Source organism: Echinops telfairi, unplaced genomic scaffold (assembly GCF_000313985.2).
Source record: "Echinops telfairi isolate 266 unplaced genomic scaffold, ASM31398v2 ScPeMD7_4048;HRSCAF=4782, whole genome shotgun sequence".
Lineage (NCBI taxonomy): Eukaryota > Metazoa > Chordata > Mammalia > Afrosoricida > Tenrecidae > Echinops > Echinops telfairi.
The window spans coordinates 1,752,427-1,766,205 of record NW_022107947.1 but is presented as its reverse complement, the minus strand read 5'-3'; the positions used below and the strand labels follow the sequence as shown (position 1 = coordinate 1,766,205).

General features: G+C 38.8%; 1 protein-coding gene across 1 annotated transcript in view; it reads left to right on the top strand.

Moving 5' to 3' along the window:
• The window catches only part of HERC1 (HECT and RLD domain containing E3 ubiquitin protein ligase family member 1), a 177,455-nt gene that overhangs the window by 81,327 nt on the left and 82,349 nt on the right, over positions 1–13,779 (top strand). Inside the window, exons 26-33 of the mRNA XM_045294958.1 lie at positions 2,273–2,538; positions 3,750–3,965; positions 5,218–5,338; positions 6,472–6,709; positions 6,869–7,062; positions 10,307–10,462; positions 11,857–11,963; positions 12,475–12,585. Coding sequence (XP_045150893.1) covers positions 2,273–2,538; positions 3,750–3,965; positions 5,218–5,338; positions 6,472–6,709; positions 6,869–7,062; positions 10,307–10,462; positions 11,857–11,963; positions 12,475–12,585 — 1,409 coding nt within the window. The remainder of the gene's footprint in view (positions 1–2,272; positions 2,539–3,749; positions 3,966–5,217; positions 5,339–6,471; positions 6,710–6,868; positions 7,063–10,306; positions 10,463–11,856; positions 11,964–12,474; positions 12,586–13,779) is intronic.

Sequence of the window (13,779 nt, the reverse complement as noted above, 5' to 3'; positions counted from 1 at the left end):
CTCTCGAACTTTCACTTCCTCAATTGAAGAAATTTGATTATATTATCTTTAATGTCTCTTATGTGTGTGGCTCTAACACTAATTTAGTTACATATTTTTCATTTTTAAAAGCAATTTACAAGGATTAGAAAATAGAAGAAAATTTTATTCTGTATTAAAAAACAAGCTCAATGCAAGAAATCAAAGAATATTTATAATTAAAGGATAAATCCAGATTCTAAATTTGGAGTGCCCAAAGAAATGGAAAAATAATCTGTTTTGTACATTAAAAGCAGCTTTACTTTCTAAATGCCATTTCACTTTAATACATTATACATCTGTGGCATTCTTTAAATTTTTACTGTTTCTATTTACTTGAAAAATACTCAGCTCTACAAATTGGGGAAATTTTTGTATTGATTTTTGGTTGTTCACTAAAACTGAAAATTCAGAATTTTTTATCTTCAAAATATATTTTAAGACAAGCACGGCAGATAAGCCTTTCTTTTTTAAGCCATCTATTTCTAAGTTATTCTACTAGAATGCACATAAATTGTTTCATAGTTGCTTTATAATAATAGATACCTATTGTGAATTACTATGGCTGATTTCAAAGTCCTGGGGTTTCTTTCACTGACGTCAATGTAATACTTCAAAAATAAGATCGTACATTTAATATTGTGTTGGTTTGTTTTTCTCTGTGAGCATTAATTGGTGTTTAAGTAGCTTCTTTGCAAATATTTTACACCTAGCTATCTAACAAATAGCTTTTGGTATGCATATTTTATTGGTTTCCTTAAAAGACATTCCTAATGGGAAATTCGGTGTATTCACATGATAGAATATTATTCAGTGGTAATATAAATGAACTATGGTTATAGCAGTAATATAGATGGATATTAATCTATATTGAATGAAAAGAGTGCTTTAAAGATTATGTAATGTATAATTTTATTTAGAAAGTTGGAAACAACTGAAATTAAACATTTTCATCTTAGGAAAACATATACAATAAAGTCATATTTAGCAATAACACAAGCCAGGGAATGAAAACCCAGGATTTAGGATAATGATAAGCTTAGCCTAGGAGGAGATAAGGAGAGGTGGTTAGGGGAAGAGTAGAGTCTGTTTTCTAGTTCTCATATTCCCAAGTGTCTATTATAGACAAATATGTAAACATAGTGGCCGACCATCCATAAACCAATTATGAGAGTGTTCCATGAACTAAGGATTATGATTCACCCAGTTCATGTACTTGAGATCAGTTAAATTTAAAAAGATAAGCTGTGTAAGAATTGAACATGAATATATCTTATCAAAGCTAATATTGACAAATGATGTGGACAGTTGTTTTTGTGCTCAAACATGTTAGCATTTTTTGTTGTCTGAGTAAACACTTTAGCCTAGAAAATGCCCCATGTGGCACCACTTGACAGGTAGTAGCTGTAGAGTCGTTTCACACAGTGAAATCTGTGAGAGCTGGAACTCAGTGGGCTTCCCTCGTGTTCCCAGTCCAGCAAGTTTCCACCTTTGACAGGGTGCAGCCGTACCACGTTTCCATATGAGTTTTCTTTCTCTCACAGGTTTTCACCTTACTACATTTTAATGTAGTAAATATGACATAGATTTGTCTGTGAAACTGTGCTTCCTCTATGTAGGAGTTTCATGATCTGTAATAAACATGCCCATGACACAATGAGAACAGTAATTCCTTGTTATTAATGAAACTCCAAGAGTCATATATGTATCTCCTTTTTGTCTAAGTTTACTTGCCCTTCTGTATTAGTTTTCTTAATTTTAATTTTTTGGTAATGTTTCATTGCAGACATGTAGATACATGCAGTTTTAACCTTTGCAAATGATAATGTTCAATCAGGTGAATACCTTCAGTTATGAGTAGGTTGTACCCTCAGTGTCCTAGATACTTGGTTCCTTTCTTTTGTTCATACGTGACCGTCTGGTGAGATCCGCAGAGCATTTTCAGCGAGCATTTTGAGAGCAGCTTCTGCCTTTCTTTTTCTTGTGGCAGCCTGTTGCTAAAGCGCTTATACAAGCACTGGTACATCAAATAGGGCTTTTCCTTTGTTTTTCTACATTGCTCTAATTTTATTTGTTGGGTTGTTATTTTTCACAAAAGCATTTTGCTCCGATTCACTTAATGCATGCGTGTAGCCAAACATGAGTGTTCATTTCTCACCAGTTGGTACGGTAGCAGTGCTCAGCTCTCACCTAGTTTTAGAATGTTTACTCTACTTGGCTGCCATTGATGCGTGCTTGTTCTTTTTGTATGTAGGTCCTATGCACAGTCAATTGGAATCCTTGAGTGACTCTTGGGCTCGCCTAAAACATAGCAGAGACTGGTTGTACAACTCTTATTCCTTTGAATCTGATTTTGATCTTACTAAGTCTTTGGGAGTTCACACTCTGATTGAAAACATTGTAAGCTTTGTGAGTGGAGACGTGGGGAACGCCCCAGGTTTTAAAGAGCCGGAAGAAAGTATGTCTACAAGCCCCCAGGCTTCCATCATTGCCATGGAACAGCAGCAGTTAAGGGCAGAGGTAAGACTTTTATATTTACTCCATAGGAGGGACTATGGAAACCTAAATGAAACCATAGATTGTCCAGCTGAAACACATACAGTATGTATTCACGTATAAGCTGAGTTTTTCAGCATATTTTTAATGCAGTTTTTGCAGTAAAATTAGGTGCCTTGGCTGATATTTGGGTGGGCTTTATACTCAATTGTTATACGGTAAGAAGATTAACATCACTGGTGCTAAGATATGTTGATAGCAGGTGCTCCTCATAATGATGTGATAAAGACCCTCACTTTTGAGCTATTTGTCCCAAGAACAAAACTAATCATCGAGGCAAATGAAAAATAGTCTACAAAATACATGGACAGCTTTTCAAATGTGTAAAGCTCATGAAAAGCAAGGACAGACTGAGATGTTATCCACAAACTTGAGAGATGACAACTAAAGGCAATGTGAAATCCTGGAGTAGTCCCTAGGGGGTGAAAGCGACACTGGGAAAACAAGTGAAATTCAATTAAAATCTTTGCTTTCGTTAATACTGTGAGCAATGTTAATTCCTTAGACTTTATTCATGTACAATGGTTTTATGAGATATTAACATTAGGGGAAGTTAAGGAAAAGGTATATGAGCACACTGAATGATCTTCACCACTCTTCTATAAATTTAACATTAATTCAAAATAAAAAGTCAAAGAGGGATAGATTGATGAATTGCAGTGGTAGATAGTGTCCTAGGGAAACTTGTTTAAAAAACCACCGAGAAGCACATCCTTTAATCCTGGAATACTCATTCTACGTACCTTTATTGTAAATAAAGGGAGCACTATCAGCACTGCCTTCACAAACCTCCTCATGAGCTTCCAGTGGTAACTCTGTAAGTAAGCTCATTGTATACGTGACAGAACAAACTCAGGACATGACATGCCTTTCCCAAGGCTACATAATAAGTGAAAGAGTTTGGTCTTGAAACTAGGTTTCCTACTTACAATTCTGTTTATTTTACCTTTGTACAGTGTAGCCACTTTTATACTAAATATTTTGCTTTTAGAGTTTGTAGATGTATTTTGGTAAAAGTCCATCAAAATAGTTTAATGAGTTTACCTTCAAATCAAATAGATTATTAGAAAATATTAAGAATTTCTGTGTGCTAAGCAATAATTCATATTTAGCAGAGTTCCATTGTGTCTACATTCAGTGAACTCTAAAAGATACTCCTTTTGCTTTTTTTCAAGCTTCGATTAGAGGCGCTTCACCAGATCCTTGTTCTGTTGTCTGGGATGGAGGAAAAAGGTAGCATCTCTCTGGCAGGAAGCAGGTCGGGCTCAGGCTTCCAATCGTCTACACTGCTCACATCTGTGAGGCTGCAGTTTCTAGCAGGGTGCTTTGGTTTAGGCACTGTTGGGCATGCAGGAGCCAAAGGAGAGAGTGGCCGATTGCATCACTATCAGGTAGGTGACAGAGCTTTCTTAGGAGGAGGATAGCTAGCAGTATGATGGAGCATACAACTTTCCTCTAGTTCCTAAATGCTTCCTCCCCCTCCACTATCATGATCCCAATTCTACCTTACAAATCTGGTTGGACCAGAGGATGTACACTGGTACAGATAGGAACTGGAAACATAGGGAATCCAGGACAGATGATCCCTTCAGGACCAGTGCCAAGAGTGGCGATACCAGGAGGGTAGAGGGAGGGTGGGGTGGAAAGGGGAAGTGATTATAAGGATCTACATACAACCTCCTCTGTGGGGATGGACAACAGAAAAGTGGGTGAAGGGAGATGTCGGACAGTGTAAGATATGACAAAATAATAGTTTATAAATTATCAAGGGTTCATGAGGGAGGGGGGAGCTGGGAGGGAAGGGGGAAAATGAGCTGATGCCAAGGGCTTAAGTGGAGAGCAAATGTTTTGAGAATGATGAGGGCAGCGAATGTACAAATGTGCTTTACAAAATGGATATATGTGTGGATTGTGCTAAGAGTTGTATGAGCCCCCAATAAAATGATTTAAAAAAATTATCAAGCATTTGAGAATGATGAAGCACATAACTGTCCTCTACTTCTTTAATAGTTTCTCCCCTTACTATTGTGGCTTTTATTTGTTTTACTTCATTAATCATGTTAGTTTTGGGTATGTTCTTTTGTATAATTTAGTTTGATACATGAAAGCCAAGATAGACAACTCTTCAGAAACAGCAGCAAGAGTAACGGTTCCCTCCGGGAATGGGGAGCAGGGGCGCGGGAGTGGGTGGGGATGAGGGGGAAGGGAACAGCTGATAGCACTGATGACCACTGGAGGGGGTCGAACAGCAGGATTGTATCTAAATGGATATATTGAATGATGTAAGATGCCGCAAAAAACAATAGGGGATCATGGGGGGCGGGGGGCAGGGAAGGGGAGGGAGGGGGCAAAAGGGAACTTGCTATCAAGGAGTTCAAGAAGAAAGAAAATGTTTGAAACTGACTGGTAGCAATTTTACAATACTGTGATTGAACTATGCAATGTTATGATATTCTTAAGAGCCCCCCCCAAAAAAGATAAAAAATAAAAATAACAAAAAAATCCTTTTACATGCTGAAATATAGTATAATTAAAAACCCATCAAAGGACTCTAGCATATACTAGGCATAAGATGCTAATACTTTTGGGGGAGGCAAGGAGCTTATTGCACATGGAAAAAGAAAATCTTTATGTGTAATTTAGGATGGGATCCGAGCAGCTAAGAGAAATATTCAGATTGAAATCCAGGTGGCTGTGCATAAGATTTACCAACAATTGTCTGCTACCCTGGAGAGAGCCCTACAAGCAAACAAACATCATATTGGTGAGGAATCGCCCTGCAAGTACAAAATAAGGGTCACATTTTGGCTGTGGCACTCTCCACTCTGTGTTAAACATGCATAGATAAGGTTATAGGTAAAGCATATACGAGGGGCACCCCCCAAAAAACAGAACTTTTTCCCCCAAAGCTATGTATTTCTTTTTTTACAAAGCAACTTTATCAACTTCAAAGTACTCTCTATTACACTTAATACCTTTGTCAAATCTGTGATTCCATTCTTGGAAACGTTTTTCAAACTCATCTGGTTGGTTGGATGACAGCCCTCCCTCATTTTTTTTTCACTTCTTCTATGTTGTCATAGAAAGGGATATGTCCTTTCATATCCCTCTGCTTTCATGGAAACAAAAAGAATTCACACAGAGCGAGGTCAGGTGTGTAAGGTGCTTGGGGCAAGACAGACATGCCGTGTTTTGCCAAAAACTGACGCACTGAGATGCTGTGTCAGCAGGTGCATTGTCGTGGTGTCAGAACAAGCCTGCTGTCTGCCACAAATCAGGCCTTTTTTATTGCACACCATTATGCAGTCTTTTCAGAACCTCTAAATAGAAAGCTTAATTAATAGTCTGACCTGGTAGAACGAACTACAAATGCATCATGAGTCTACATTTCCAACCGTTCGGCTAGTTGACAGATGTCCAGAATGAAGTTTGTCATCAGTTGACATTTCACCTTTTTTGAAATGAGAAAACCACTCAGACTTGAATTTTTCCCATAGCATTGTCCTTGTAAGCTGTGTTTAACATCACAACAGTTTCTTTGGCATTTTTCCTGAGCAGGAAACAAAATTTCACAGTGTTCTCTTAAATCGGCCATCACAAAAAACAAGGTTTGAGCGAAACTGCTTTTATGAAAACATTCACTGTGACCCGAGAGAACCGTCTCAGGCTGTGACACCACGGGGTGCACTAATGCAGAGAGAGATGCAAGATGCTCATCTAGCGGGAAAAAGGCGTTCTATGAAAGCTCTGCCCAGCAGAGGTTTTTTTTCGGGGGGGTGCCCCATCTATATTTGAAAATATGCTAGCGATTCATATTACTCGTGTTTCGGATATTTATTTTTGTAAATGCTTTGTTTACATCAAACAACATTCTCAGCTCCCTCTCTCTTTTTTCAGAAGCCCAGCAGCGTCTACTTTTGGTTACAGTTTTTGCCTTGAGTGTCCATTATCAACCAGTGGATGTTTCTTTGGCCATTTCCACTGGTCTGTTAAATGTCTTGTCGCAGCTCTGTGGCACTAACACCATGCTAGGACAGCCTCTGCAGTTGTTGCCAAAGACAGGCATTTCCCAGCTTAGCACAGCTTTGAAAGTGGCCAGTACAAGACTGCTCCAGATTTTAGCCATCACTACAGGGTGAGCATTGTCAATGTCTTGGTAGTACTCTGTGGGACCGATTGTCTTTACATTTCAGTAATCAATCTCCATTTCCCACTATGATCTTACTTTCTGTGTTTCACATAACATTTCCCTCGGCATCCCTGCCACTTACTGTATTATTCTTATTTCACATAGGACCTATGCTGATAAGCTGAGCCCCAAAGTAGTTCAGTCCTTATTGGATCTGCTGTGTAGTCAGTTGAAGAATTTGTTGTCTCAGGCTGGTGTACTGCTTATGGCCTCATTTGGAGAAGGGGAAGAAGAGGGAGAAGAGGAGGAAGAAAAAAAAGTCGACGCTAGTGGAGAAATTGAGAAGCGAGATTTTAGAGGTACCATGAAACTGACTTCTGCTGTTATATACACCTCCATTGTGCACACAGCAGTACAATGTAGGCGTATCTCCATTATGAGGATTTTTTATTTGCCTGTTGGTTTTCAAACCTTTTTCTCTACAAATATATATGGTTTAAATGAGCTCTCACCCTGCTCCAGGTTTTTGAAAGAGCCTCCTAACCTCGATGCTGTGACCATTCTTCCCCTCTAGGTGCTTCTCCCTTGGGGTCCTGCCTTGAGCGCCTGCCGTCTTGGTGCCTGATTTCCCTGGCTGTTGCCTGGTTGCTTAGAGCAGCGGTTCTCAACCTGTTAGTCGTGACGCCTTTGGGGGTTGAACCACCCTTTCACAGGGGTCATCCAGTTCATCACAGCAGCAAAATTACAGTTATGCAGAGCAACGAATATAATTTTATGGTTGGGAGTCACCACAACATGAGGAACTGTATTAAAGGGTCACGACATTAGGAAGGTTGAGAACCACTGGCTTAGAGCAAGGTCAGATGTTTTTCTTAGCATATGATCTTGATAAAGATATCTGTAACCACAGTCCTGGCCTAAATGTTTCCCCAGGACCAGGGATTTTGATTTGGAGGAACTGGGCTATAATAAAGATGCTGGACATTTCCCTAGGTTGTTCTGTTCCCTAGTCACCCGTTAATTCCTGATCATATCTAGCCATCATAAATTTTGCTTGCTGCACTATGGTCATTTACACACAACATAAAACAATTAACACAAGCATTGTATTTCAGTAGAACTTAAACTCTGAGAAGCAGAACTTTAGTGCAAAAGCCCCTTTTATAATCAGTAAATTAAAGATCTAAAAGTATCCACTATTCAAAATACCTGATTACTCCACCATGTCCCAGTGTTACAGTAAGCTCTAGGAGGTTAAGTCTGTTCTGGATTAGGTAGGTAGCTGGAGGGAAAAATCAAGTTATTTTACCTCTTGGTGCTCCAACTCCTTCATAAAAGATGAAGATAATAATAGGAGCAACCTTCTGAGGTTTATGGGAACATTAAATGATTTAATACACTCTCATAGTGAGAGCTTGGTACATGTGCATATTAATATCAGACTCATATGAAAAGTAAGTAATATTTTTTGTTGATAGTTGAATAGATGATTAGATAGTGGAGATACCCTGGTGATACAGAGATGACAGAACATTTTCTCTGCCCGTAGGTACCATCTAGGGCCGGAGTTTAAACCTGTGGGTCGCGATCCCTTTGGGGGTCAAACGACTCTTTTCACAGGGGTTGCCTGATTCATAACAGTAGAAAAATTACAGTTATAAAGTAGCAACAAAAAGAATTTTATGGTTGTGGATCACCACAACATGAGGAACTGTATTAAAGAGTCATGGCATTAGGATGGTTAAGAACCACTGCTCTAGGGTAATGAGGGAGATAGACATGTACAAAAATAATTAGAGCATCATATAAGAAGAAATATATAAAGCTTTTCAGTCACAGTCATTGAACTTATTTGAGGATTAGCACGTCCCTTTTCTCTGTTTATATACAGAGTTATCTTTATGAACAAAGGGCTTGAGCAGACTCAGAAGATAGGATAAAGTAAAAACAAGTATTTACTGCTATCTCTTGTGTTCCTTGGATCCATTGGGGGAACACAGGGTTGATAAGGTAACAGTTTCTTACCCTCTGTGCTAAGTACTGCACAAGTGGACAGCTGGAAGAAGGCAGTAAAACTACTACTAGCCTATATAGGCCCACGCAAAGCTGGATCTTTCCTCTCCAGTAGAGAGGCCCAGTTCTGTGAGGATCTCAGCAGTAGCAGCAGTCAGAGTTCACCCTTCCTTTCAATTGCCCTGGAGTGTGAGGAGCACTGGCCCATCTCTCTTTGGGGGCACAGCTGAGAATGAAAGGAACTCATCCCCAGTGACCAAGCATTCAGAGGGAGGCTGCCCAAGCATTAATACTACCCAATTTGCCTAAAATAATGAAAAATAAGTTATGCTCTTTAACTTCAAGGGTAGTATTGATATTGAAATACAAACTGTTTCAAGTTTTATATACCACCTTTATATTAACAGTGTCTTGTTACAGCAATATTTCCTGCCATTTGTGGGGGAGGATGCAGGCTCTCATAAAAGAGATTTTCCCAGGTACCACGGTAGAGAAAGTTCCCTAGAAGAGGTAGCTTTTGAACTAGATCTGGAAGGAATGTGGAAGAGCAAGGTTGAAGTGAGTTATGTGAGTATGCATAAGCAGAACCAACTAAACAAACAACCCCAAAACCTTCAACCCCACTCATAGCCACACTAGATGCAGGACAGGCTAAAGCTTGATATTCTTTAGATTATTAGAATATAAACATTTGCTTAGCATTTAACCAAAGAAGGGGTAGAATACTATGTGGAAGAAAGATGGAAAAAGAATTCTCTTACCGTGTGCTCTGTATCCTTACCAGTTTGATTCTGCCATAGCCTTGCATACCTGTTTAGGCAAAGCAGAAGCCCTCCAGTTTAGAGGTGCCCTTCCTGTGAAGATGGTGGTGGCTCTGGATTTTGTTGAATCAGTGTCAATTTACAGCAACCCTATATAACAGAATCGAGCTGTCCCATAAGGATTGTCTGGAGTGTAGTCTATATGGTAAAGGAAGACAACAAAGAAGTACAAAATCAAGAAACCTTTTAAAACCAAAAAAATCACTTAACTTAAAAGGGAAGTCTGCCTTGAACAGTATGCTCTTTTGAGATCTATAGGGACTCAGCATGACAACAGCAGCTCAAAAATTAGCTGGGACCTTAGAGGGCTGTGAGTTTATGTTAGTGGGGATTGGAGCAGCTCAGAAAAGCAGAGTGAGAAGGGTGAAATCACTTGCAGAAATAATTGAATTGGTTTATGTTTTGCTGCATGTATTTTCAACAACAACATTTATTTGGGGGGAAAAGATAAATCCCAAGTTCACGGACTTTATACTAGCATGTGCACTCACATTGCATACAGACCTAAATGTAATCCCAAGTTCACGGACTTTATACTAGCATGTGCACTCACATTGCATACAGACCTAAATGTTTTAAAACTTTAAAAAGTTGGTCTTTATTTTCAGACCTTTCTTCCTTTTTCCTTAAGTTTCAGAACTTATTAACTATTGACCTCCTAGCTTTTAAATTAGGTTTGTGCTTACTACACTTAAAATGTGCATGATCTGAAAGAAGACTGGCTCCTGTTAGCTTTTGGTGAAAGTGTTCACTTCTCTTCACTCTTCAGCTGCCCTTCGGAAACAGCACGCTGCAGAATTGCACCTGGGGGACTTTTTAGTTTTCCTTCGCAGAGTTGTGTCTTCAAAAGCAATTCAGTCAAAAATGGCTTCCCCCAAATGGACAGAGGTGCTTCTAAATATAGCCTCTCAAAAGTGCTCTTCAGGTATATATAATCTTTACCTTCATTGTAGAGAGTTTGTATACAACATGTATTTTATTTGTAATCCCAGATTTCAGCAGCATTGACCACTTGACCTCAGTTGTGAAACTGTGAAACTCAGTGGTTTTCTGAGTACTTACTGATCAAAAGAAAACTAATTTCAGGAATAAAAATGGATAGGAATTAGTAATAGAAAGTAGTGCTAGAGAAGATCTTAGATTTAATCCAGAGAATACTCCCTGTTTAAGATGGTAATTTACCTCACATTTTGACTTCTTTGATTTCAACTTCTTTGAGAATGCAGGCTACATTTGTCCATTCTTTTAGCATCATATGATTTCCATCGCTTTGATTGTGACTTGTGATTGTGTGATCTCTGTGATGGTTTTATTTCCTGGTTCTTAGCTTGAAGAGTAGGTCAGTTCACATAGATGGCTGTCAGTCCTTTCCCTGTGTGTTCAAGCATGCTAAGATGTAATACAATCTTCCCTGATGCATGTTATTCTATATGTATGCATTCTCAGTTTACTTAAGCTTTGCTCAAATAGTATAACTTGGAGCAGCTTTATTTTTCCCTTTAGTAAAGTGAGGCTTGTATGACATAGGCTTTAGTTTTAGAGCATAAAAAAAATCAGCTACCCATTTAAATTTTTCATCAGTTTTATTGTGTTCATGGTATTTATACCCCAATGTCTCTTCTCTACTTTGGCTTACTTGAGAAAATTTCAGCTTGCTTTCTCCTCATTAGCCCTAATGGTCTCTGTAGTCAGCAGGAGGGCATGGAACAGGGAAGAGGAAATGAATGTATTAAGTAACAGCTTTAGGGAGGACAGACCCAATGAAAAGTTTCACTCTGCTGACCTCTGTGACTGTGGTCAAGGTACTTAACTTCTCTGAGTCTCAGTTTCTTTCTTTTTTATTATTGTGGCAGTGATTGGACAATTCTTTTTAATAAATCATTTTATTGGGAACTCTTAGAGCTCTTGAACAATCCATACATCAATTGTATTAAGCGCATTTGTACATATGTTGCCATCATTTAAAAATAATTTGTTTGAGCCCTTGGTATCAGCTCCTCTTTTCCCTCCCTCCACCACCCTCCCCCCTCATGGACTCCTGATAAATTTTAAATTATTATTTTCATATCTTATACCACCTGCTGTCTCCCTTCACCCATGTTACTGTTGTATGTCAGTCATTGTAGTTGGTTCCTGAAAGTCTGTTTGTTTATCAGAAACATGGGGCTGCAATGCAGGATTTGTGGAATAAACGTGTATAAAATGAATAGCATAGTAGTTGGCACAGGTTGTTTTGTAGTGCTTGTTTTATATACATAAAAATTGGAGCACCTTTAAGTTTAAATTATATTGCTAAAAAGAAAATGTCTTTTCCCCCAGGTATTCCTCTAGTTGGTAACTTAAGAACAAGGCTCCTTGCACTTCATGTCCTCGAAGCTGTGCTGCCAGCTTGTGAATCTGGTGTAGAAGATGATCAGATGGCCCAGGTCTCTATTTTTAAAGTTGTTAAGAAGATGTTTTCACACCCACCATGTGATTCATCCAACAATCTTCACTTACAGACCCTATAGTTGTAAATTGTGTCATTTGTTCTGTAGTTTCCACGTTTGAGGTAGCTTTCTGTACAATCACACCTGCAGGTGAGGGAAATGACAGTAAGTTGTGGGCTGTGAGCAGTGGAAGGGTAGCTTAGAAACAAAGGGACAGCTGTGACAGTTCTTGCTGGGCTCGGGATTCCCTAGAGAGATGTGTGAGGAGGTCTCGCCTCGTCAGAAGTCCCTATAGCATGGCAGCATGAGGGCAGTGGGACCCACTTTCTAGTGGGTTAATGCTTTCTCTAAAGATGTTTTTTAACTTTTACCACAAAAGGCAACTAATAGTTTTGTTATCACGTGGTATGTGTGACCTAATATTACAGTTTTATGATTTATCTTTTCTGCAAGTATTTAAAATTAAGCTTATCATAGTGCATCATTGTTTTTCCTTTCAATAAAATAGGTGGTTGAACGTTTATTTTCCCTTCTGTCGGATTGTATGTGGGAGTCACCCATTGCTCAGGCCAAACATGCTGTTCAGATCAAGGAAAAAGAACGAGATATAAAATTACAGGTAATTGACCCTTCTAAAAGGGCCTTTGAAGCAGCATATGTGGCTAATATGTCACCTGTCTCTGGGTCCCGTCTCTGAGGTACCTTGTCCTATCAGTTACTCCATCTTCCCTCTGCACAATCTCTTATCCCTTCAGCCTGTAAACAGCAGTTTCTCATTTCTACTCTTCCAAATCCCCTTTATTACTCCACGAAGCCTTTCCTATTTTTCTCTTGTCTTTCACTACTAAGCTTCTGAAAAGAGTAGTCTACATGTTCCATCCACTTCTTTCTCTTTTCAATAGCTTGTCCTCCATCAAGACACCAAAATTAATTGATAAAAAAGTGTTAATTGCTAACCACCAATGTACACTTTTGGGGGGGTCTGTATTTTACTTGACATCTGGAAATTCTAGCCTATTGTTTTCAAACCATTATCTTCTCTTAGATCTCCATATACTGTATATTTTCTACCAATTCTTTATTTCTCTGGGGTAAATTCTTCTTTTTTAATTAATCATTTTATTGGGGGCTCTTACATATCACAATCCATACATCAACTGTATCAAACTCATTTGTACATGTGTTGCCATCATTATTTTCAAAACAGTTTCTTTCTACTTGAGCCCTTGGTGGTACTTCCTCTTTCCCCCTCCCCTGCCTTCATGGATAAATTATAAATTATTATTATTATTTTCTTTTTTGTGTGTGCTTCAAAATGTCATATTTAGTAGAAATACCATACAGTCCTGATCGTAATGCATTTTTAAAAATTAAATACTTTTATTGGGGGCTCTTACATCTCTTAAAACAGTCCATACATTCGTCCATTGTGTCAAGCACATGTGCACATATGCTGCCATCATCATTTTCAAAGCATTTTCTTTCTACTTGAGCCCTTGATATCAGCTCCTCATTTTTCTCTTCTCCTTTCCCCGCCCGCCGTCCCTCATGAGCCCTTGATAAGTTATAGATCATTATTTTCCTATCTTACATCCTCCTCTGTCGCCATTCACCCACTTTTCCGTTTGTGCCCCTATGAGGGGGTTATATATTGATCCTTGTGATTGATTCCCCTAATTCTTCCCCTAGTCCTCCTGATATCTCTATTCTCATCGTTGGCCCTGAGGGATTTATCTGTCCTGGATTCCCTGTGTTTCGGGCTCTTATCTGTAGCAGTGTGAATGTTCTGGTCTAATCCGATATATGAGGTCAT